The sequence below is a fragment of the Xiphophorus maculatus genome, chromosome 24 (genome assembly GCF_002775205.1).
Source record: "Xiphophorus maculatus strain JP 163 A chromosome 24, X_maculatus-5.0-male, whole genome shotgun sequence".
NCBI lineage: Eukaryota > Metazoa > Chordata > Actinopteri > Cyprinodontiformes > Poeciliidae > Xiphophorus > Xiphophorus maculatus.
Window position 1 is genome coordinate 13,651,887 of NC_036466.1, and position 20,531 is coordinate 13,672,417.

Sequence of the window (20,531 nt, forward strand, 5' to 3'; positions counted from 1 at the left end):
CCATCTTCACTGGTTCAGTGTTTGTTTACGCACCGCCTGTGAGTTCCCAGGGAAGGGCGTGGCCACATCGGACCTGTTGTCCCGCCTCCTGGTTCTGATTGTGGGCTTTTTCTGTCCGTCGGCTTTTCCTTGACTCAGTCTTCGGACGGGACTCGTCAGCCAACGCTACAGGAAGCAAACGGGAAACTTAATGCTGCTCGATTATTTCTCCTCGTTGAGGTAAAGCTAAATAAAACTGATACCTTCAGAGTGTTTCCAGTTCCAGAACTGGTGCGTTTCGGACCTGGAGACCCCACAGTGCCCCCCGGTGGTCCACTGACGCCAAACACAGTCGGGGAAGTGACGCCTGGCAGAATAAAAACAAGTTTTAGTTTTAGATTTTTATCGTGTCGACTCAGAGTGAGGATGGTTTTCTCACTTTGGTTGCTGGTTTGAATCTGAAGACCTGAACCGTCAGAGCTGCACAGACTGGACTCTGCACAAAAACACAAAAATATATATATAAATCAAATTACTATTTAAAAAAAGCACATTAACGTTGAATTGGAAAACGGAAACAAAATTAATAGACCATTTGGAAAGAATATTGCTGCTTCCTGATGGTGGAAGTAAGAATAACTTTAATAATGTCAGTTGAATAAGTTACATAAAATAAAAGTAAATATAGATTTAAGAAAACACAAATAGAGAATTTAGGTAAATAGGTAATTAGAAAGCAATCCTATTTAAGTATGATAGTTTTTCAAAATAAGACTCTTTACTAGATTTAAAGAAATATTAAAAACTTTTTGACAGTCATTATTAATAAAGCCAAAAATAAGTAAAAAACATATGAAAAACGCTTAACTTTGTTCAAATACATAAAAACAAAGTTTAGAAATTTATCAAATAATTATAAATACAGTTTTATTTATATTTTCATTTTATATGACCTTAGAAAGCAATTCTACTTAAAATAAAATACATTTTAAATGTAAAAAGGGTTTATTGTTAAAAAATAAAAGCATCTTAATTAAGCTCATGTTTAGCTTTCATAAAATCAATATTAAAAATGTAGTGAAATATTTTAAAATCCATCTAAGAATTAATTTGAGGAGTTTTTGTCAATTTTTAAGAAATAAATCTAAACAGTTGCCAGACTGATGAGCAAGTTAAAGACGTGTAGCAGGAATCATTTTACATTATGAAACTGACATAAAAAAGGTAAATATTTTTATTAAGCTGCTTATTTTTCATTTTAAAATCTTCCAGCAACATTTCACTTTTGACACATTTTTCTTTTTGTTTAAATTAAAAATGAAATGTAAATTTTATCCGGCAGTAACGCTTCCTTTAGCCCAGTGATTATAAAGAGCGGCACGTTTTGGACATCGTTACGTAACGGTAAGATGTATCGACCTGTTTCCAGATAAAACCAGCAGGTAGAAAAAACTTCATGGCTCTGATTTTAGTTTTGCTCTGGTTTATGTGGATTTTTCCTCAGTGAACTTTGCCCTTTACGCCTAATTATTAACAGAGGAAGCAGACATTTTGTGATTCATTTCTGTGAGGAATGTGCAGAAATGACCTCTGATGTTTGACTCTGTGGTGAGTTTATGGCCGACAGGACTTCCTGTTTTCCCCGTTAAAAGACGAAACCTGACAATGAGGAAACCTGCTCATCCTGTCCACCAGAAACGACCCGCAGGAATGTTACTGACCTCATCCTGCCACTCATTAACCACCACACTCTCTCTCTCTCTCTGTGAACCCACCTCGCTCGTCCGCTCCCACAATCCATCCCAAAACTCCTGAACAATCCCAGCATGCACCTCTGCCTCGCCGCATGCTTCCTCATCAGTCCATGCAGAGGGAATGGAGGAGCAGAAACAGCAGAACCAGCCGGACTCTGGGCTTGGTGGAACTGGCGAGGTGCTGGCATGTGGAGGCTGAGGCAGTCCCCAGGGGGCGGGGCCACAAGGTGAGTGGGCGGGGCTTGTAGAATTCACTTATATGGTTGTGGAATTTTTTTATTTTAAATTCAACATTTCCTTCCCAAAATAGGGCAATATTTTTGTAGAGTGTAAATTAAATACATTATTAAAGAAAATTAAATTAATATAATTGCTTCAGCGTACAACTTCAAAGATTTATTTGAAGAAAAAAATTTTAGGGTGCACTCCTTTCAAAATAAAAGCGCACCTCCAGTTTATGTTTGATTCACACTTTAAGTTTCTTTCTGGTGTAACCCTGTCACGCTGAAGTCACTGGTAATGTCTCATTTATGGAATCAGAAATATTGTTTGCCTGTCAAATGAGAACGCAGCAGGTGACCACACACACACACACACACACACACATCAGGATGTTAGCGGGCCGGTTCCTGCGTTCAGGTCAGTGTTTACCTCTGGACCAGAATCAGGTCCAGCCGGATCTCAGGCGTCTGCAGCTTAATTTTCTGTGCAGTTATTGAGGTTTGGCGCGACATAAACAAAGTGAAGTGAAGCAGAGTTCATGTTTCCACTTCACCACTAAATATCCTGTCACACAGCAGCTGGTCGCTAACAGCTAGCATGGCTCACATTTAAGGGATTTTTCTGAAATCACAAACTGAGACCAACTACCAAAGATGATACTAGTTTGGTTTGGTATTTGTTGTTTCTACTTTAATTTTTGTTTATTTTATGTCACTTTTGGGACGGTTAGCTTGTAACTTTAAGGAAGATTTGGTTTGTTGATTTTGAGCGTTTTTGGTTAAAAATAGTTTTTCTACTCAGTTCCTTCACTTTTTGTAATTAAGGATAGATTTTAACTGGATGTAAAGTTTGTTTACTTTTGTACTTGTTGGTTACTTTTCATCAAGCGTTTGTTATTTTGGGGGTTTAAATAACTTTTTAAATATTTAATTTGTTTATGTTGTATTTGAAGAAGCCAGACAGAGAGACTAGTTTGTAACTTTTTGGGGTTTTGAGTTTGATTAGAGGCTGTGGAGGTGATATAGACATTCACCCAGGGCGGTATAAAGGAGAGGGACGCCCAAAAACTAGAAGATAAAATATTGGTCAGTTTGGGTTTTTTGTGTGATAATTGCATTGATTTTAATTGGTTTGCCCTGAGCATCATTCCTGTTAGAACCACCACTGATTACTGGTTGTAGCTTTTTTGAGGTCAGTAAAGTTTACTTTGTTACCTTAAGGCTGAACGTTTAGCACCTTGAATGAATATTTTATTTAATGAAACAGTTGATATATTTGTATAATTGCTGATAAGAGCATTTTTTGATTTTACTTGATTATTGCATTAGTTTTGGGTGAGTTGAGTGTATTTTTCACCGCTGGTTGTTGTCTGCCTGCCTGGCTGTGAGCAGATTCTTGTGTGGATTTATCGTTGCATGTGTAAACAGCGACGCTGGTGAAGGTTTTTTCTGCTGATTTGTGTTGCTGAACCTTTTTTGTGGGCTTCCTGAGCGCTGCAGCACAATGTGTAGCTGAAAGTTGGTCAAACATAAACTCTGACGGCAACGCGGAGCAGAAGATCCCAGTAAACAAACCAGTTTAAATGTTTCATATTCTGGGACGAGCCGTCTGTGTTTACAAGCCAACAATCAGGGATTTAAATATTTAGAGCGACAGGATGTTTCTGCTTTAACAGGAAGTGACATCGGTGATTAAATCTGAGCAGACTGTTGTCTTTTCAAAGCCCCTCTGAGAAGCTCATGACAGCTGCAGCTGCTAACATCTGCCTCCGTGTAAACAAGTGATGTAATCAGATTGCTCACCCCTCCCAGTGCTCCCAGCAGAGGAGGAGGTGGTGGTGTTAGTGGTGGAGGAGGAGGAAGAGGAGTTGCAGACAGAGGAGGTGGTTGTGGTGGTGGTGGAGGCGGTGGTGGAGGTGGAGGCCGTGACGAGCCCCTCCATGTCGGCCGCACTGTGGGAGTGTGACAGGCAGAGGGCGCTCATGGGCAGCAGCCCCTCCTGGGAGGAAACGGTTCTGGTCAGGAGGAAGGAGCAGACTGTGTGATACTCTGCCTACAGTCAGGTTGGTCCTACCTGCTGAGGGTTCTGGTCCGTGGTTCTGGCCAGGCACCAGCCGGGCCGGTCGGCAGAGCGCTCCACCAGCTCCACCGTCTGACCGCAGCGGACGCTCAGCTCCCCGGGGCCGCCGCTGGTGAAGTCCAGCAGCACCACCACTAACTCGCAGCCTCCAGACAGCTACACACACACACACACACACACACACACACACACACACACACACACACACACACACACACACACACACACACACACACACACACACACACAATAGGTTATTACAGTTAACCAAAACTAACCAAATCTGAAACTGAGTAAACTCTAGGACGTTTGGTCGGCTGGTTTTCCTGCTGTATGCTCTGTACAATGGCCGCTAGAAAAGACGAGTGTTTTTTTTTTGTGTTGACTTGCCATCCAGAAACCTCTTCTGTGCAGGAGGCTAAACTAATACTTATCAAAGATATATGCTTTTATTCATTTATTAAGATTTTATTTTTGATTCTAAAATGTTTTTAACTGACAGAAAATTTACAGTATATTCATATAAATATATAATTAGTTTGTCTATTTTATAATTTTATTGCATTTATTTTTAGAATTTGAACAAATTTACATACCAAGATGTTTCTGTTTAGATTTACATATAGATTTTTTGTATTTGTCAGTAATATTTCCAGTTTTTTTCCTACGTTGAAACACTGTGATGACGGATTGTAATTGAAAGCATCATGAGGGTTGACCTAATGCTGCTCTCAGCAGATTAAACACACGACTGATGACAGCCACATACATCATTCCACAGCCGCTCTGATTGGTCCAGCCGGCGTCACATGACTGGAGCTATAGGTGGAGGTAGCTATGGTTACGGCTGGCTCTGGGTCGGGGAGGAACCACTCTCACTGCGGTCCGCAGGGACCAGAGGGGAGTTCCCCGATTAAATCCAACACAGCTGTGATCCCAAAACACGGAAAACAGGCGAGAAGATCGGAAAACCAGGAGAGAGAAAATAAACAACAGAAACCAGGAGAAAGTCTGAGGAGTCGGACAGAAAAACAGACGCTTCACTGACCTCCGTTTGGGTCAGAAACTTGTTTAACAAGTTTAACAATAAAAAAACATTTTAAAGGACGAAATCCTAAAGTTCATATTTGGATTTCATTTTTAGACAGAAATGTTTTAATTTTAGGATTTGTTGCACAAAGACATTTTATTAAAATCAGTCTTAGCGCTCCTATATCTATATTTTTTAAACATTTATATATTCAAAAATGTTTTGCACTGCAAAATACTTAGATTTCATTCAATTTAAACATTTGTTAAAGGTTATCACCTGCCTGAAAACTTTTATTTAAAACATTTAGAATTTTCTTTCTTTCAAACTTCTTATAAAAACCTGTTTAATGCTTCAGTTCATTTCTATAATTCTTCTGATTAATTATTTTAGTTTTAACTTTCAGAGCTGCATCATGTTCAGGAGTTTTAAACCAAACGGAAACAAAAAGACGCCATAAATCTTTAAACTGACCCCGTTAGCGTCGCCGCGCTGCTCAGCCTGCCCTCCTGTCCGGCCGCGTTTTCACCCCTGACCCCGACCAGCAGACCACGACTGGCAGGTTCACCAGGTCAGAGGTCGCTGACCCTAACCCCAACCTCTTCTAGCCCTCGTTAGGTGAGAAAATCAAACGTACCTCGTCTGAGCGGCTGCAGAAGAAGAGCGCTGAGTGGAAAATCCCTCAGACGCACACCAAGCTCACACACCCTGCAGCTGTGATGAGGTCATCACTGGGCCGCTCACGCCCCTCTGAGGCGTCGCCCTGAGTGTTTACCTTGTCGCTGTCGGCCGTGTTCTGCGACGTCCGGGACGCGATGGAGACGGTGTCGGGCTGGCTGCTGGCGTCGCCCAGGCTGTCTGCGTCTTCGCTCGTTTCCCTGGAAACCACAGCGGCTTTAGTTTCCCTCACACCCAAACACCCATCTGGATTTCATTATTATTATTATTATTATTATACGGGAGGCAGTTAGAGACAAAACTGCTGCTCTGGAAATACTGCAGCATTCTGGAAAATCAGCTTCAGTTTAATATTTTAATTAGACTCGTTTTAATAGAAAACACATCCTGAGTTGGTATTTTAAGGTGAGTGGATTCTCTGTGGCCACAGCTGGGATGATGACGCTGGTTGTGTTTCCCACCTGCGGGTGATGCTGCGCTGCCGGCCCAGGGTCGGGTTGGGGGTTTTGGGCAGGGGGATGGGCTCCCGCAGCGCCCCCCGCAGGTGACCCCGCCTCTCCTGGATCACCTGTCGGATGCTGCGAACCCACTCCTGCTTCAGCTCCAAGGAAGACGCCTGAGGGTTTGAAATATCCTTAAATAATAAACTTCACTAAACAGTTTAAGTTACATTTTAAAGCAGCAGCAGGATTTCTGGGTAACGTTTAGCTCAGACGGTTTTAAGTTGAGGAAGTTAAGCGCGTACCTTCAGGACGGTCTTGTTGTCGGACGTCGGCGTTCGTCCGACCCACAGGGCGAACTTACATGGATCCCCCTCGATGTGCTCTGTGACGCCCAGCTCTGACGTCTGACATGGAGACAAGCAGTTTAGTTAAACCTCTTTCCTCTGAGTGTTTAGTGATAATCTGATCATTTCTCTGGTTAATCTCCTTTTGTTGTTTTATTTGACAAAAGCAACTATGAATAATGATTATTTGCATTGTTTGGGTGAAGTGATAAATCTTTAGAATGTTTTCAGAGCAGGAAGCGGTGCGGTGCGGTGCGGTGCGGTGCGGTGCGGTGCGGTGCGGCGGTCCGTTACCCTCAGCCTGCTCTTGTACAGATACTTGGTGCGTCCAGAGGAATCCTTGATCTCCTTGCTGAAGATGAGGGACAGCTCGAACAGGAACAGGTGCCGGTCCCGGCCCTTCCGGATCAGAGATTTGGGCTCCCAGACCAGGAAGGTGTCCTGCAGGAGGAGCTCGCCCTGCACCTCCAGGCCTTCCTCCAGACCTGGAGAAACATCGGTCAGATCAGACCAAACAGAAAAACATCTCCAGCAGAGTCACGGTGAGGCTGAAGCTCTACCTTCCAGCATGCTGACATGCATGGCATCGTTGGCTCTCTTTGGGACACTCAGCATCACATCCAGGCCTTCTTTAATCTCACCTTTGCCCTCCTCACAGCAGGCCAGCAACTCCTGCAAACACACACAGGCAGCTGATGTTCACACAGATTAGAAATCTGCACTGAGAGAAGAAGCAGGTTGCTTCATTGGCTGTAGAAACATGGCAGCTTTCATTTGTTACTCCAGACACAAACTTTGACTCCTTTTGGTTTCAAATCTCCAGGTTTGTTTTGCAGATGGAGGAGAAAACATATTTTCTGATTTAAATGTGTTTTTACCTTCAGCAGCAGCTGGTACTTGGTGATCCGCTGCACTGGTTTGATCAGAGCCGAGGAGATGGAGTTGGCCAGGCCGTGTCTCCTCTGGACATCCTGTTCAAAACAAAATGTTAAAATTCATCCACCTTCATCCTCCAGCACAGAGCAGAACATTTGGACCGTTTCACTTCTGTCATCTCATCTTTTCTCAGTCAAACTGAACATCATGTAAAAATCTCTGCTGCTGCTGCAAATATAAATCTGTTTCAAACATTTAATAGTTTCAATCATTCTAGTTTTGATTAGAAAATGACCTCGAAGAATCCGACTCCATGCTGCTGGATCAGTAAACTGGAGTCCGGTTTGTTCCTGCAGTACGTCACGTACATGTGGAACTTATCAGCCTGCACAGAAACAAACACAGACGCTTTAATGCTTGGTTATGTCAGCTAAATGTAGCATCAGTGGATGATGCTCCTCTGTGTTTACCCAGGTAACGAAGCAGTGCCCCACGTCTTCTGGGAGCTGTTCGTAGTTCTCCAGTTCCTTCAGGAAGATACTGAGGAACACAGAGGTTAGCGCTGCTAAGCTAAACGGTTCTGGTTGTTTCACTCAGCCGTATAATAATAGTTTCTGTTTGTCTACCTGTTGTGAAACTCGTAGATGTCCTGGATGTTTCCGAACACGACGTCGTCCTTGTTGGTGAGTCCAGGTGGGATTTCCTCCGAGCCGCTGGTCATCTCCCACAGGTACGTCTGCAACGGCAAACCGAGTCACTTCAGCTTCTCCTGCCACTTCTTACGGGGAAATCAACACTTCCTGCACGACTTTCGGTTCAAACATTTACAGAATATCTGGTTCATTTGGTCAGAGAATGTTTTCTGGAACAATCTTTGTTCAGTCAGCTGAGTAACTCCTGACTGTGGACATTTAAAGGGACATAGTGGCATTTTGTTGCAAAACCAAGTAACTATGTTACTTTCAGTTGTTATAAAATTGCTATAAATATCAATCATTTTGCTTCCTGATTTAACTCCTTGAAATTCCATCAGCTCCACCAGCTGTTTGCTAATTGCTGCTGGCTAGTCTGCAGGAGCCGAGAAGGGGAGGAGCTGCACCTCAAAGGCGGGGCTAGGTCCAATCAGGCGTTTCGCAGCTGAATGGTTGCCATGGAGATTAAAGGACTTCTCAAACATGCATGAAAGAATCAAGGCAACACTTCAGGAACGTTTTAGTAACCAGAATTGTGATGTAATCACAGTAAAAACATTAAATCATTAAGTTCAGATTTTTAATTACTGAGCTAATCCTCCAGGTTTTACCTCGATGCATTCCTGCAGGTCTCTGACGTAAACTCTCTCAGTCTGGAGGAGCTCGGCCATGATGTACCTGCACACACACACACACACACAGCATTATTAGAGCAGAGCGTTGCTCCCAGCACGCCGCTCACACACCGTACTCACTCCTTCTTGCGGGCGGAACGCCTCTTCTCGTCGCTGACCTGGTGACTCGGGTCAGACAGGTTGACCTCAGGGTCCGAGTCCGACAGGCTGTTGGGGATGAGCTCCAGCTCCAGGTCCTTGTTGTCCTAAACGAGCGTCGCTGTTAGCCATCAGATAACTGTTAGCATCTGCAGCAGTGGAGGCTTTTAGTCACCTGAGAGCTGCTGCCCAGTGCGGCCTCCAGCAGGTGGCGGTACTGACCCATCCGGACCGAGAAGTCGCGGTAACGCTTGTCCACCGCCGAAACGCAGCGGCGCAGCTCGGCGCGGTGGGCGTGGCCTTTAGCCAGCATGCTCTCAGCCAGCTGGATCAGCAGGTGAACCTTCTCCTGTGTGTGCTGGGAGAAATTTACTTAGTCATCGTTTGTTTTGACAGTTTCATCTTATCAAATTAAAACATCTAAAAAGGACGGAAATAATTATTGTTTACTGTTGGCTTTGAGCTTCACATTGTCTAGATGCAAAGGTGCTTCACGTTGCCTGATGCTAGGATAACAGCTAATGCTAAATTAGCTGTGAAGTATTTACGTCTGATTTTTAAATGAGTTTTATATGGCAGCATATCAGGGTCAATAGAAAAAAAATACATTCTGCCATATTCTGAGATCAATTTTTAAAAATTTCTCAAATAAACAAGGAACTTTGAAAAGACAAAAATTTGCAAGAAAAAACTCAGAAATTAAAAAAAAAAAAATATATATATATATATATATATGTATATATATATATATATATATATATATATACAGTATATATATATATATATATATAATCAGCTGAAAGTTTAACATTTGTAAGAAAAAAGGCAGATTTTTTAAAATTAAGCTCAGAAACTTTCTACAAAAAAACCTGAGCTCTTAAAGTTAAAAATTTGCAAGAAAAATCTCAGAAATTTTCAAGTTTTTCTAGACAATTTCTGAGATTAATTTAAAAGTTTTAGTTTGTTGGCTTTTTATTAGTTTGCTGCATTGGCCTTAGTACTCTGTCATACTTTCAGATCAACTTAGTTTAAACTGGTTTCTGGAACAACCTTTGCAGAAACGCAGAACTCTCTGTGCTGGTTCAGCAGCTCCTGCGTTTCGGCCGCCGTTGCCCCCGGTGACGTGTGCGTGGCCAGGTAATGGTCACCTGACTGCTGCAGCCATTCAAGAGCCTGGAAGCGAACAGATTGAAATTTAGAGATTCATAGAAAGTTACAACTGTCTTTGTTTGTTGGGCTTCTGCTAAAAAATGCACATTTTCTGCTCCTTTTTTATCATTATTAATGCAATATTAAAAATATTGTAATGATTTCTAAGCAAGATATTTACACAAACTGAGGGAAAGCAGCAGCTTACATTAGTTCAGAAGCACCAGAGGGATGATTCAGAGTTATTTTGATCATTTCTGGGTTACCTGCTGGGCGTGGTTCTGGAACATCAGGTACTGCTGGCACTGGTCCAGTCTGCGTTTCTTCAGCGTCCAGAAATGAAGAACTCTGTTTTCTCTCTGGAGAAGCTCGCTGAGGATTCCTGAGCACAAAGAAGAATCTCTGTCAGCTAAACTACCTTCAAAATCCCTAACTATAGAAGCCAGTTATCTGTGGCGTCCCTCTGGGCTCTGTTTTGGTTACACTCTTTATTTTGACAATATGTGGATTATTTCTGTTTCTGTGAACCTTTGACTTGCTGCTCCGGCACTCTGGAGTGCCTGGTGACCTCGGTGACCCCCATCACCGCGGAGACGGTGACGTTGTGGCCAGAGATGTTGGCCATGGTGACGCTGTTTCGATGGATGTACTTGAGGAAGACCTCCGCGTTGCGTCTGGCCAGCGTACACGCCTGTTGCAGAAGAAACAGATCTGGTAGAGCTTGTTTCCAGAAAACATGGAACCAGGAGGAACTCCTCAGTAAAACACAGAATTGAAGTTAATCCAAAGGGTAAATATTGCTTTTTAAATCCATTTTTGAGCATTTCTAAAGGGAACTGAACATATTTTTTGTTACCTTCAGGAAAGCCTCCTTCTGCTCCATGTGTTTGCTGATGAGCGGCAGCAGCTGCTCCGGCTGCCGCTCTCCTCCTGCACACCAGTCCTCCTCCCTGCGGTACTCCTGCTCCAGACTCTCCAGGACGCCACACACCTGGTCAGTCGGTACAGTGATGAACATGAAGCTCCCCCAGTGGTTAAAGGTGGAACTGCAGTGGAAGCAGCGCTGCGTTTACCTGCTGGGACGTCCGGTAGAAAGCGGCGGATGCATTGACCAGCTTCAGTCTGTCTTCGATCCTCAGCATCAGCGTCTGCCAGTGCAGCGCCACCGTCTGGGCGCAGGCCCTCACTGCATCCGGGTCGTAATGGCCTGACCTGTGCAGAAGCAGAGACTTCCTGGTGAGCGGGTCCGTCCAGCGTTCATGGAGGAAGTTCTGCGTCGTACCTGACGAGCAGCTCGGCTCGCTGCTGCAGAGCCAGCGCCACCTGGTGGGTTCTCTGCAGGGAGTCTGCATGCAGCAGGGCCTGCAACACAACGTGAGTCTCTTTCCTTAACCTGCTTTTTGCTTTTCTGAAAAAGTTCATTTTCTGCTGCTTTTTATATAAAATGTAAAGCATGCTGCCACAATAAATGATTTTGATAAACAATAATATTGTTTTGACATCATTTTCAAGTATTATAATGATGGCATAGTAGAGACCAACAAACTCTAACTTTGTATAAAACTGTTAAAGCTGCAGAAACACTTCAGCTGGAAAATATTTTAATTTATCCAAAATAAAACATGACAACCAAAACAATAAACTAAACAGAAATAAAAACCACATTGTGACGTCTCTGTTGTCTGAATGGGAATTTATAATTGATCATGCAGTTAATTGATTATTTATTGTGACAGATTTTAGGATTAAATGTTTTATTTCTGGTCGGTGTGTCTGCAGTAACCTCGATGGTCTGTTGGAGGCGCTCATGCTCCCGCTGCAGCTGCTCTGCTTCAGACAGACAGCTGGAGTTCAGCATGCAGGAGGACAGCTTCATCTCCCCCTCAGAGATCCAGCCCAGCACCTGAGAGAGGCACACACACACACACACACACACACACACACACACACACACACACACACACACACACACACACACACACACACACACACACACACACACACACACACACACACAGGTAGGCAGCAGGAAGTCTGAGTGTGTGTGTGCAGAGGGATGAGTGTGTGTTACCTGTTTGACCTGGCTCTGCAGGTGTCTGAGCTGCAGGTTTTGCTCCAGGTATGTGTGTGTGTGGTCAGCAATCTGCTGCAGTTCCTTCTGTTTGTCCTGCAGGAGGCGCTGCAGCTCCTCCACCTGCGCCGTCAGGCCTCCCTCCGCCTCGGACAGCTCCATACCTGCAGCACACGCCGCACCTTAGAAACCACACGCACCAGCTGCCTCATTGTGCATGCACGCACTGATGTGTGTGTCTCCATGGCGAATTCAATACGCCGGTTTCCATGGGGATCAGCTGTGTGCTTCAGAGAGCAGTTTCCATAGCAACCCGTCCCCCTTTCCCCCCTCTCCACCCCTGACATCAGTGTGATGCTGGGCTGGTCGCCGCTGGGGAAAATCTGCTGACGGATTCTTGTGGCTTTCTAGGATTTTATTCTGTTCAGATTGAACCACTAATAATAGAAAGACTTTGGATTCAAGATGGCCGAAATCTGTTGGACCTTTCTGTCTCGCATCACTGGACTGTTGGACATTAGATGCTCCAAGAAGTGTCAGTGTTTTCTGAAATCAGGGGATCTGAACCTGCTTACGCATCTTACCGATGCCCAACACGGATCATTTCGTTCACTTTACCAGGTTCCGTCATTCCTACAAACACTAACGCACCGATGGAGCTACAAACATTTGATACCAAATCCACAATCACTCAGGATGTTTGACACCTCACAGTCCAGTAGATTCGGTTCGACTGGGAACCAGAATTGCAACATTTATTTTCTTTTTTTCTGCTCTGAGTCAAACAATCTAAGTTAATTTAAAAACCTGTTCCCCTCCTCGCCTGTGGGGGCGCTGAACCACTGAAGAAGAAACTGAGCACAACTTCCTACTTCACCAAATGGAAACTAGAATGGAGAGGCGCCAGATTTTAGCAGTTGGAGGATTTCTCTTTAGTCTTTGGCTAAAGACCAGGAGACATTTCTGCCGCTAGTGCTAAGCTAACACGTTAGCTTTGGTTGTATTTACCCAGAATGCCCTGAGCTGTAGTCCACTTCCTGCCTTTGGAGCGGCCTCCGGTCCTCTTTACGTTTACATATGCATTTGAACAGAACCAGATTTTAATTCACCTGAACTCAGACCGAAGTTTGAAGATGGATCAGAGTTCAGTTATGGATTCACACCTCACCAAACGGACCGGAGGAACTAGGGAAATGGACTGGAGTCAGAGTAAACCGGACTGGAGTCAGACTAAACCAGACTGGAGTCAGACTAAACCAGACTGGAGTCGGACTAAACATGGTTCTGGAGTCAGACTAAACCAGACTGGAGTCGGACTAAACATGGTTCTGGAGTCAGACTAAACCGGACTGGAGTCGGACTAAACATGGTTCTGGAACTCGTATTAAAACAAGACAGTTCAGGAATCCCTAAATCTCAGTTTTAGTGAAGACTTGGAGTACTGTAATGATTGACCTGTTTATCTGAACCCTGTCTTTTGTTATGGTGTACCTCAAGGCTCTGTCATTAGCACCATGTGTCTCTGTTTTTTCTGTATGCAGATGACAGTAGGTTTTACCTCTTTTCTCATTTTGAAGTAAAACCTGTAACCTACCTGATGCCTGGACCTCTGTGATGTACTGCTGAAGGTCATGACCTTGCTGGATCACCTCATAGATCATATTGTTCATCGCCAGCCTTCGCTCCATGTGCCTGCAGAGCAGTCAGATTATAAATTAAAGCCTGATAAAAAATAATATTTACCATAACTCAACAAGATGACTGAGCCAATCTGCTCAGCCTACCTGTGGATACGCTGTTGAGCCAAAGTCAGCGCCTCAGGTGTGGCCTCTGCCAGGCGAGACTGGCCCAGGGCTAGCTTGTCCTGGGCTAGCTGCTCCGGGTTAGCATCAGCTAGCCGTGGAGACGTTAGCTTCTCAGACGAGAAGTCCTGGGACTGCTTTTGGAGGTCCTGTTTCCAGGCCTCCATTTCCCCAGTTACCTGAAGATCAAATGATGTTAAAGAATCAGGAATATTACAGCAGGAAAAGGTTTCAGTTGGTAGAAAAGTGTAGAACCGGGCGTTACCTCCAGGGTGCACTGCTGCAGTATGCGGAACTGCAGGAAAATGTCCAGTCTGATCTTCTTCTGGTGGAAAAGTTCCTCCAGCTGAGTGTGGGACTCCTCCAACTGCTGCAACACCGACTCCACATGGGCCACCGAGCTGCCCTGGGGCCTAAAACAAGCGCACCTCTTAGTATATACAGCAGAAAAGAAACTAAACCATTTAGGTTGAAAAAAATACCACTGAGTATCCAAACCTGGAAGGAAACATAATTTTACAAAATTATACAAAACAAAAATTCTACAAACACAAAAGTGAATGTGAGATGCGAACACAAAAATACAGAATAAGTCAAATTAAAATCCAACACATTTATAACCAAGAAAACAGAACAGGTATATAAGCATGCTTGTGAAAAAAATCTGCACAGAAAAAGATTAAATAATTTAAGCAAAGACAGAAATTAAAACAAAATCCCACAGCTTAAAGAAACCTGAAAACATTTATTCATCTGATGCACAAAATCATTTTCAATTCCTTCAACAACAATTTCAGAACCAAATTCTAAATATTATTAAAGAAAAACCAAACAGCATCTACATCACTTAATGTATAAAGCATGGCACCAAAATTTCTAATTAAAATAGAAATTCACCACCTGATGATGTTTTCTGCATTTAAATTTATAAAACATCCAAACCAACAAATAAAAGCATTTTAAGCTAAATTTCACTATGATTGAAACAAAACCGTCTGTTTGGTTTGTAAAATTATTTTAAACAGATTTGACTGTGTTTTCTGTTTTTTTTTTTGTTGTTGTTCGTTGTCTGAATAAATTAAAAATATATATATTTTTAAGTCACTTACATTGCGCCTAATTTTTAAGTGTTCAAATAATTTCTAGCTGAAATAAAACATGAAACTTTTAGTTTGATTTAACGGTGAGAAAAAAAGTTTTATTTTTTTCTATTTTGTGTTTCCGTTGCAAATGTCACAAAAATACAATTTTACGGCTTTTATTAAATAAGAAACACAATTATTAGTCATTAAAATCACGGCAGTGACCATGAGGATTTTACAGAATATGAATTTAACGCGATGTTTGGAGGCCTCTAGTGGAGCCAGCTGGTATTGCAAATAGAAAAGTGTTTCTATTGCAGTTTTGTTTTAAATTAAGGGATTAATTTCATAATTTCAATTTGCACAGTTTTACAGTGAATAGAAGTGCAGCTAGTGTACCTAAACGACAACACATGGTATCTTCTCATCACATTCCTGATAAAATCTTAGCCAATCAATCAATCAATCAATCAATCAATCAATCAATCAATCAATCAATCAATCAATCAGCCAATCAATGTTTTAATAATAATCTATAAAGATTATCTGATCTAGAAAACACCCTCTAGATTCTGTATCAGCCATTGATGCCATGAATCACCTGAGTTGCAGGATGAGGTCTTCTCCTTCCCGGATGACACTCATCGCAGCTTCCTGCGGGTCAGGGTTAGAGTGTTAGTGCGGGGCGAGGGGTCAAAGGCCAGCAGGGAGTGTTAGGTTGTTATGGAGACGCTGGGGTTGAGGCCACGGTGTACCTGTGTGTTGGCTTGCTGCTGCTGCTGCTGGCTGATCAGAGCCTGCAGCGCCTCCACCGTGTCTGGACACACCAAGAGGTCAGAGGTCAGCTGCTTCTGGAGGCCCTCCATCCACACCGACAGCTGAGGAGCAGAAGAAGAAGAGAGCAGGTCGTTTTAGTTCATTCACTCATCGCCTTTCTGAACCTTAATGTTTGAAAATCTCAGTTGATTTTAAGTTGTATTTGCTTTTTCTTTTTACAAATCTGTTCTGATTATGCGCTTTTACTGCTATGAAATATCATGAACGTTTAGAAACGATGAGTCTCAGTGTTTCTAGGAATGTTACCTCCTTAGTGTGAGTGTAGAAGGACACAGCGAGGTCCAGCAGCAGCTTCCTCTGCTCCACACGCTGGATGAAGGCCTGCAAAGCACCGCACTGATGTCAGAAACCAGCTTTCAGAAACAACCAATATTTAGATGTAATCCAACAATTAGACACAACCCAAGATGTAGAAACAACCCTGCATTTAGACACACCCAGCTCCTCCCAGCATGTAGAAGAAGCTCATTCCCCTGCTCTCTCCAGGACATAGACACCCCCGGCTACCTGCATTCGCAGCTCCAGGTCTCGGGCCGCCTGGTAGATCTCCTCCTCCTCACACTCTCCGGCCTGGGCCAGCTGGTCGGCCGCCTCCAGAAGCTTCTCTGCGTTGGTGTAGGTGTTCTGAAAGACAACCAGAGGTCGGTCAGAGATTGGTCAGAGGTCGGTCCAGCATGACGGAGGATCAGGATCTGGGAATGTTTGGGTCACCTGAGCGACTTGCTGGAAGTCGTCGTGCCGTTTCTGCAGCGCCCGCGCCCGGTGCAGGGACTTCCCCACCCCGGTGTGTTTGTTGAGGAAAACCTCTCCATGCTGCTCCACCCAGTCCAACACCTGACGGAAAATTAGGTGGAAGGAAAATCTGGGCAGTCATTAAAGCAAGTGTTTTCAGCTATGCAAATATAGATTGATTGATTGATGTAAGCGTTGGTGTTGGTGGTCCGACCTGTTTAACGTCTTGCTGGAACACGCAGAGCTGCAGGCGCTGGTGGAGGCGGAGCTTCCTGTGCTGCCAGGCTCCTTCCACATCATGATGACCCTGAGCAGACAGGAGAAAGTCCTGGTCCGTTTTTACGTCTGTCTGCCGTAATCCTGCCCTGACGGCACGTTGCACGGAGCCTCACCTGCATCACCTGGTGCAGAACTCCCATGATGGTGTGCGTGGCCGGGGCGAAGTCTGGCTTGGCTGCCGACTCTTCAGACTCACTGCTGCCGTTACGCTGGAGGACGTCCATTAAGGCCTTTCCACTTTCACTGACCTGCAAACAGACAGGAAGACTTCAGGTTCCTTCATGCAGACACAAAGGTTTTAGTGGGGGACTCCAGGTGAATACCTGCGTGTAGTTGGCAGATATCTCCTCGTTTAGCTCCTGGTGCTTTTTAGTCGCAGCTTCCAGCTCTGCTGTTGCAGTCGGTAAGGGACCATCAGAGCACGTCTTCACCCAACCCTCCACCCGCAGAAGGAACTGGACAGAGAGACAGACACGCCTTAACGTAGACGGGTAAAGGACAATGCTGAGAACCGTCCCAAGCTTTAAGAAAGACCTTCTACAGGCTTTCACAGACCTTCTCTTGGACTTTTGGAGACTTTAGTGACATCAAATGAGGACAATGAAATGGGTAAGGTAAAGAATTCATTAATTGTTGTATTGTTGCATAATTTAAATATTTATAGCAAGAAGAAAGATGCAACTCCAAACAGCCATAAGGCCACAAGTTCAGAGAGGACAGGTTCTCTCTGAGCATTTATAAAATGTGATTTAGAGCCAGAAACAGAGCCAGGAGCTGAGAAAGAATCCTTCCATTGGACCTTTTTGCTACTTTAGGTCATAATGGTTTATACTGTACTGATATAAAGGTACGCTCTCTGCCCCTTGGTGGAAACATAAAGATAGATTATGCTTTATGCTAGATCAGCAGAGAGCATAAAGCCACAACACGCCTCTACTGGTAGCTCTTAATTTTTTTTCTCCGGAGGTCCATCCTGTTGTAAAAGGTCTGCTCTCAGTCGGTGGAGTTTAAAAAATGGAAAGTAGAAAGAACAAAAGTAATGCAGAGAAGGAAACAGACGAACTTGTGGTTGGTGAGGTCAAATGAGGACGATGAAACGGATAAAGCAAAGAACAGTTCAACGCAGTCAATGAATTGTGAGGCGTTGCTGCGTATGAAACATTACTTCAGTTCATAACGGCGTACTGAGTGTTGGACGTAACCGTACCTGCTCTGCCCCCTGGTGGAAGCCAGTTGCCATGGCAAGCGTGTTGCTGCGCTCCTCCAGGGCGGTCGTCAAGGCCTTCCAGTCTTCCTGTAACCGTGACGACACCGTGGCGATGCGCTCCGCTCCGTAGTGGCCGGCCTCGGCGAGTCGTGCTGCCACGGTGACCACGCTGTCCACGTTTACGCTCCCGTTCTGCAGAAGCACAGGCGCCGCCATGTTTGTTCAGTCATGAAACACTCAGCAAGGCGCCAGAGACAGAGACGAACACACTGACCATGCAGTTGGCGGTGAAGTGCTGGTGTTGTGTTTGCAGGTCGACAGCGTGCTGGTGGTTCTGACCGACTTCTGCCACACTCTGCATGAAGAGCTCTTTGCTGTGGGCGATCCACTCCGACATCTGAGACAAGGAGAGGCAGCAGCAACACAGACGGGTCAGACAGCAGCTCTGGATTTGCATATAATGATGCAAAACCTGATTGAACAATAGGAAAAATAATGCAAAGCTTTCTTGCTGGGTCATGACCTCACCTTGGTGGCGTCCTGCTCAAACAGGTGCAGCTGGAGACCCTGGTCTAGGTGCAGCTTTTTGTCGTTCCAGCTCTGGAGCAGGTGGGTGCGACCTGCCTGCAGCCGGTCCAGCAGAGAGGAAACCTTTGGGGCTACACTCTGGAAATCGGCCCCCCCTGATAGCCAGGTGCCGCCGCCGCTGCCTCCGCCTCCTCCACCTCCGCCCCCGCCCTCAGTGGAGCCGTCACCATGTGAGGGGCCCAGGCGCATTCGCTGAAGCAAGCTCTTCCCCTCTCTGTCGAGGGCGTCCACTGGTGCGGTGGCGATCGTGTTCCGGAGACGACTGTGTTCCTCTAGAAGTCTAATGATGAGAATACCCTAATGTTACCATTCAGGTCGACCCTGAACGACCCTGACCAATGAAACATCCTAAGTACTCACTTGCGGGCCTCGTCCACGTCTTTCGGCTCTGGTATGCGGTTCAAGCCGGCCTCCAGCTGTTCCAGCTGAGCCAGAAGTTGCGTTGCAGCTCCAGAGAACTCTTCAAGTCCCAGACGAAGCTCAGTCCACTCCACGTGATCGTACTCCAAAGAGCCGCCGAGGTCCGCCGTGAGCTGGGAGGGATCGATGAGCCGGGAGAGTCCTTCCACTGACACCAGGCTGGTCTGGGGACAGAGACGGGTTACTGCCTCGATGCAAGACACTCTGGAAACCTTAACAGCTTGAACATAAGGGAGCGGCACTTGAAGATGTTTCCTCTTTCTTTTAAGTTGCAACATCTTCCAGTTGGCCTTAAGTCAAGAACCCACGATTGAAGAACAGCTGGCGGTACCTCAAAGCTAAACTTGGCGCTGCCCAGGTTGGTCTTGTGTTTCTGCCAGAAGGTGTCGGGTTTGATGAGCAGTGCTGTGTGGATGTTGGAGGAAAACGACTCCTGTAGCGTCCTGAGCACTGGCTTCACGCTGTCCCACTTACTGCCGCGCATGTCCACCACAACGGTGAAGCCACGAGCTCGAACGTCCTCACTGAGGGAAACACAGAGCGGCAATGAAACCAACGTCTCTTCCTTCAACAAACTGCTGACAAAACTAAAGACAGAGCACTTAACGTCTGAATAAAACATTAAAGCCGATCCTTATCGGTCTAAGCAGTAAAGATATTCAGAGTTGTACCTGGGAACTGTTGACAGGTAGGTGACCAGTCGGCTGAGATCTTCCTGTTTTATTCGATCGTGATTGGTCCTTGCTGGAAAGGTAAGAATTGGTCCGCCTCGTTTGTCTCTTCCACCTGGAAATCACATACAACCGTGACTTCAACACGCTTCCAAATAAAACCAGCAGGACCAGAATTAAACCAGTAGGACCAGAATAAAACCAGTACTGTTTTACCTGATACAAAGGCCACTTTCTCTCTGAGCACCGTCAGGACATCCACGGCCCGAACAGCCTCTGCTTTACCAGAACCTGGAAGACAAACATCAACGTCTTTAGCTTGTGTTTGGTGTCCAGTCTGTGTCCTCCAACCCAACAGACATTTTTTATTCCCCCAGAAATCCACCTAAAACATCCAAAGCAGATTGAATCCTACAGACGTTCAGGCAGGAGCTGGCTCTCATTAAGCACCTTTTGCATCAAATTATTATACAGTTAATCCATAAATGATCAAATATTGTATAAATTAAACTTAAGTGGTTAGAAGAATGTGACAATATTCACTGAAAACTAGTTGAGTAGTTGCTTTAATTGTGCTTTTTGGAGCAATAACTTTCTAATCAATGAAACAAATAATTTCAACAGAATGAAGGAGTGTGAGAACAGTTTACAAGTCAGGATTTAACTTGGCAAATTCACAGGTTTAGAGTTGGTGTTAAAACCTTAATAAGCTGATTTTATGGTTTTGATGGTTTAGAGACAATGTAACCAGGATCCCCAGAAAGAAACACGTGTGTGTGTGTGTGTGTGTGTGTGTGTGTGTGTGTGTGTGTGTGTGTGTGTT

The 20,531-nt window shown here is 44.7% G+C and overlaps 1 protein-coding gene and 2 long non-coding RNA genes across 4 annotated transcripts in view; 2 read left to right on the plus strand and 1 right to left on the minus strand.

Annotated features, from left to right (window-relative positions):
- LOC102234732 (kalirin-like) overlaps window positions 1-20,531 on the minus strand; it is a 35,490-nt gene that overhangs the window by 8,665 nt on the left and 6,294 nt on the right. For both annotated transcript variants that reach the window (XM_023329653.1, XM_023329652.1), the window contains exons 2-44: window positions 19,925-19,999; window positions 19,709-19,823; window positions 19,369-19,561; window positions 18,978-19,201; window positions 18,558-18,897; window positions 18,304-18,426; window positions 18,030-18,221; window positions 17,146-17,277; window positions 16,936-17,070; window positions 16,758-16,850; window positions 16,523-16,645; window positions 16,319-16,435; window positions 16,058-16,132; window positions 15,730-15,852; window positions 15,576-15,628; window positions 14,158-14,305; window positions 13,875-14,071; window positions 13,685-13,782; window positions 12,091-12,254; window positions 11,803-11,922; window positions 11,302-11,381; window positions 11,093-11,231; window positions 10,876-11,010; window positions 10,548-10,710; window positions 10,286-10,401; window positions 9,921-10,043; window positions 9,046-9,228; window positions 8,853-8,977; window positions 8,709-8,775; window positions 8,032-8,141; window positions 7,876-7,945; window positions 7,701-7,790; window positions 7,408-7,500; window positions 7,090-7,201; window positions 6,824-7,014; window positions 6,488-6,589; window positions 6,204-6,358; window positions 5,840-5,942; window positions 4,029-4,190; window positions 3,758-3,953; window positions 419-475; window positions 243-346; window positions 34-165 (exon numbers count right to left, since the gene is read on the minus strand). In XM_023329653.1, coding sequence (XP_023185421.1) covers window positions 34-165; window positions 243-346; window positions 419-475; window positions 3,758-3,953; window positions 4,029-4,190; window positions 5,840-5,942; window positions 6,204-6,358; window positions 6,488-6,589; window positions 6,824-7,014; window positions 7,090-7,201; window positions 7,408-7,500; window positions 7,701-7,790; window positions 7,876-7,945; window positions 8,032-8,141; window positions 8,709-8,775; window positions 8,853-8,977; window positions 9,046-9,228; window positions 9,921-10,043; window positions 10,286-10,401; window positions 10,548-10,710; window positions 10,876-11,010; window positions 11,093-11,231; window positions 11,302-11,381; window positions 11,803-11,922; window positions 12,091-12,254; window positions 13,685-13,782; window positions 13,875-14,071; window positions 14,158-14,305; window positions 15,576-15,628; window positions 15,730-15,852; window positions 16,058-16,132; window positions 16,319-16,435; window positions 16,523-16,645; window positions 16,758-16,850; window positions 16,936-17,070; window positions 17,146-17,277; window positions 18,030-18,221; window positions 18,304-18,426; window positions 18,558-18,897; window positions 18,978-19,201; window positions 19,369-19,561; window positions 19,709-19,823; window positions 19,925-19,999 — 5,648 coding nt within the window. The remainder of the gene's footprint in view (window positions 1-33; window positions 166-242; window positions 347-418; window positions 476-3,757; window positions 3,954-4,028; window positions 4,191-5,839; window positions 5,943-6,203; window positions 6,359-6,487; window positions 6,590-6,823; window positions 7,015-7,089; window positions 7,202-7,407; window positions 7,501-7,700; window positions 7,791-7,875; window positions 7,946-8,031; window positions 8,142-8,708; window positions 8,776-8,852; window positions 8,978-9,045; window positions 9,229-9,920; window positions 10,044-10,285; window positions 10,402-10,547; window positions 10,711-10,875; window positions 11,011-11,092; window positions 11,232-11,301; window positions 11,382-11,802; window positions 11,923-12,090; window positions 12,255-13,684; window positions 13,783-13,874; window positions 14,072-14,157; window positions 14,306-15,575; window positions 15,629-15,729; window positions 15,853-16,057; window positions 16,133-16,318; window positions 16,436-16,522; window positions 16,646-16,757; window positions 16,851-16,935; window positions 17,071-17,145; window positions 17,278-18,029; window positions 18,222-18,303; window positions 18,427-18,557; window positions 18,898-18,977; window positions 19,202-19,368; window positions 19,562-19,708; window positions 19,824-19,924; window positions 20,000-20,531) is intronic.
- LOC111607649 lies at window positions 6,978-8,140 on the plus strand. Its single transcript, XR_002752395.1, has 3 exons — window positions 6,978-7,071; window positions 7,880-7,960; window positions 8,050-8,140. It is a non-coding gene; the product is annotated as an uncharacterized LOC111607649 (long non-coding RNA).
- LOC111607645 lies at window positions 10,707-11,251 on the plus strand. The gene is made up of 3 exons (XR_002752385.1): window positions 10,707-10,809; window positions 10,882-11,013; window positions 11,159-11,251. It is a non-coding gene; the product is annotated as an uncharacterized LOC111607645 (long non-coding RNA).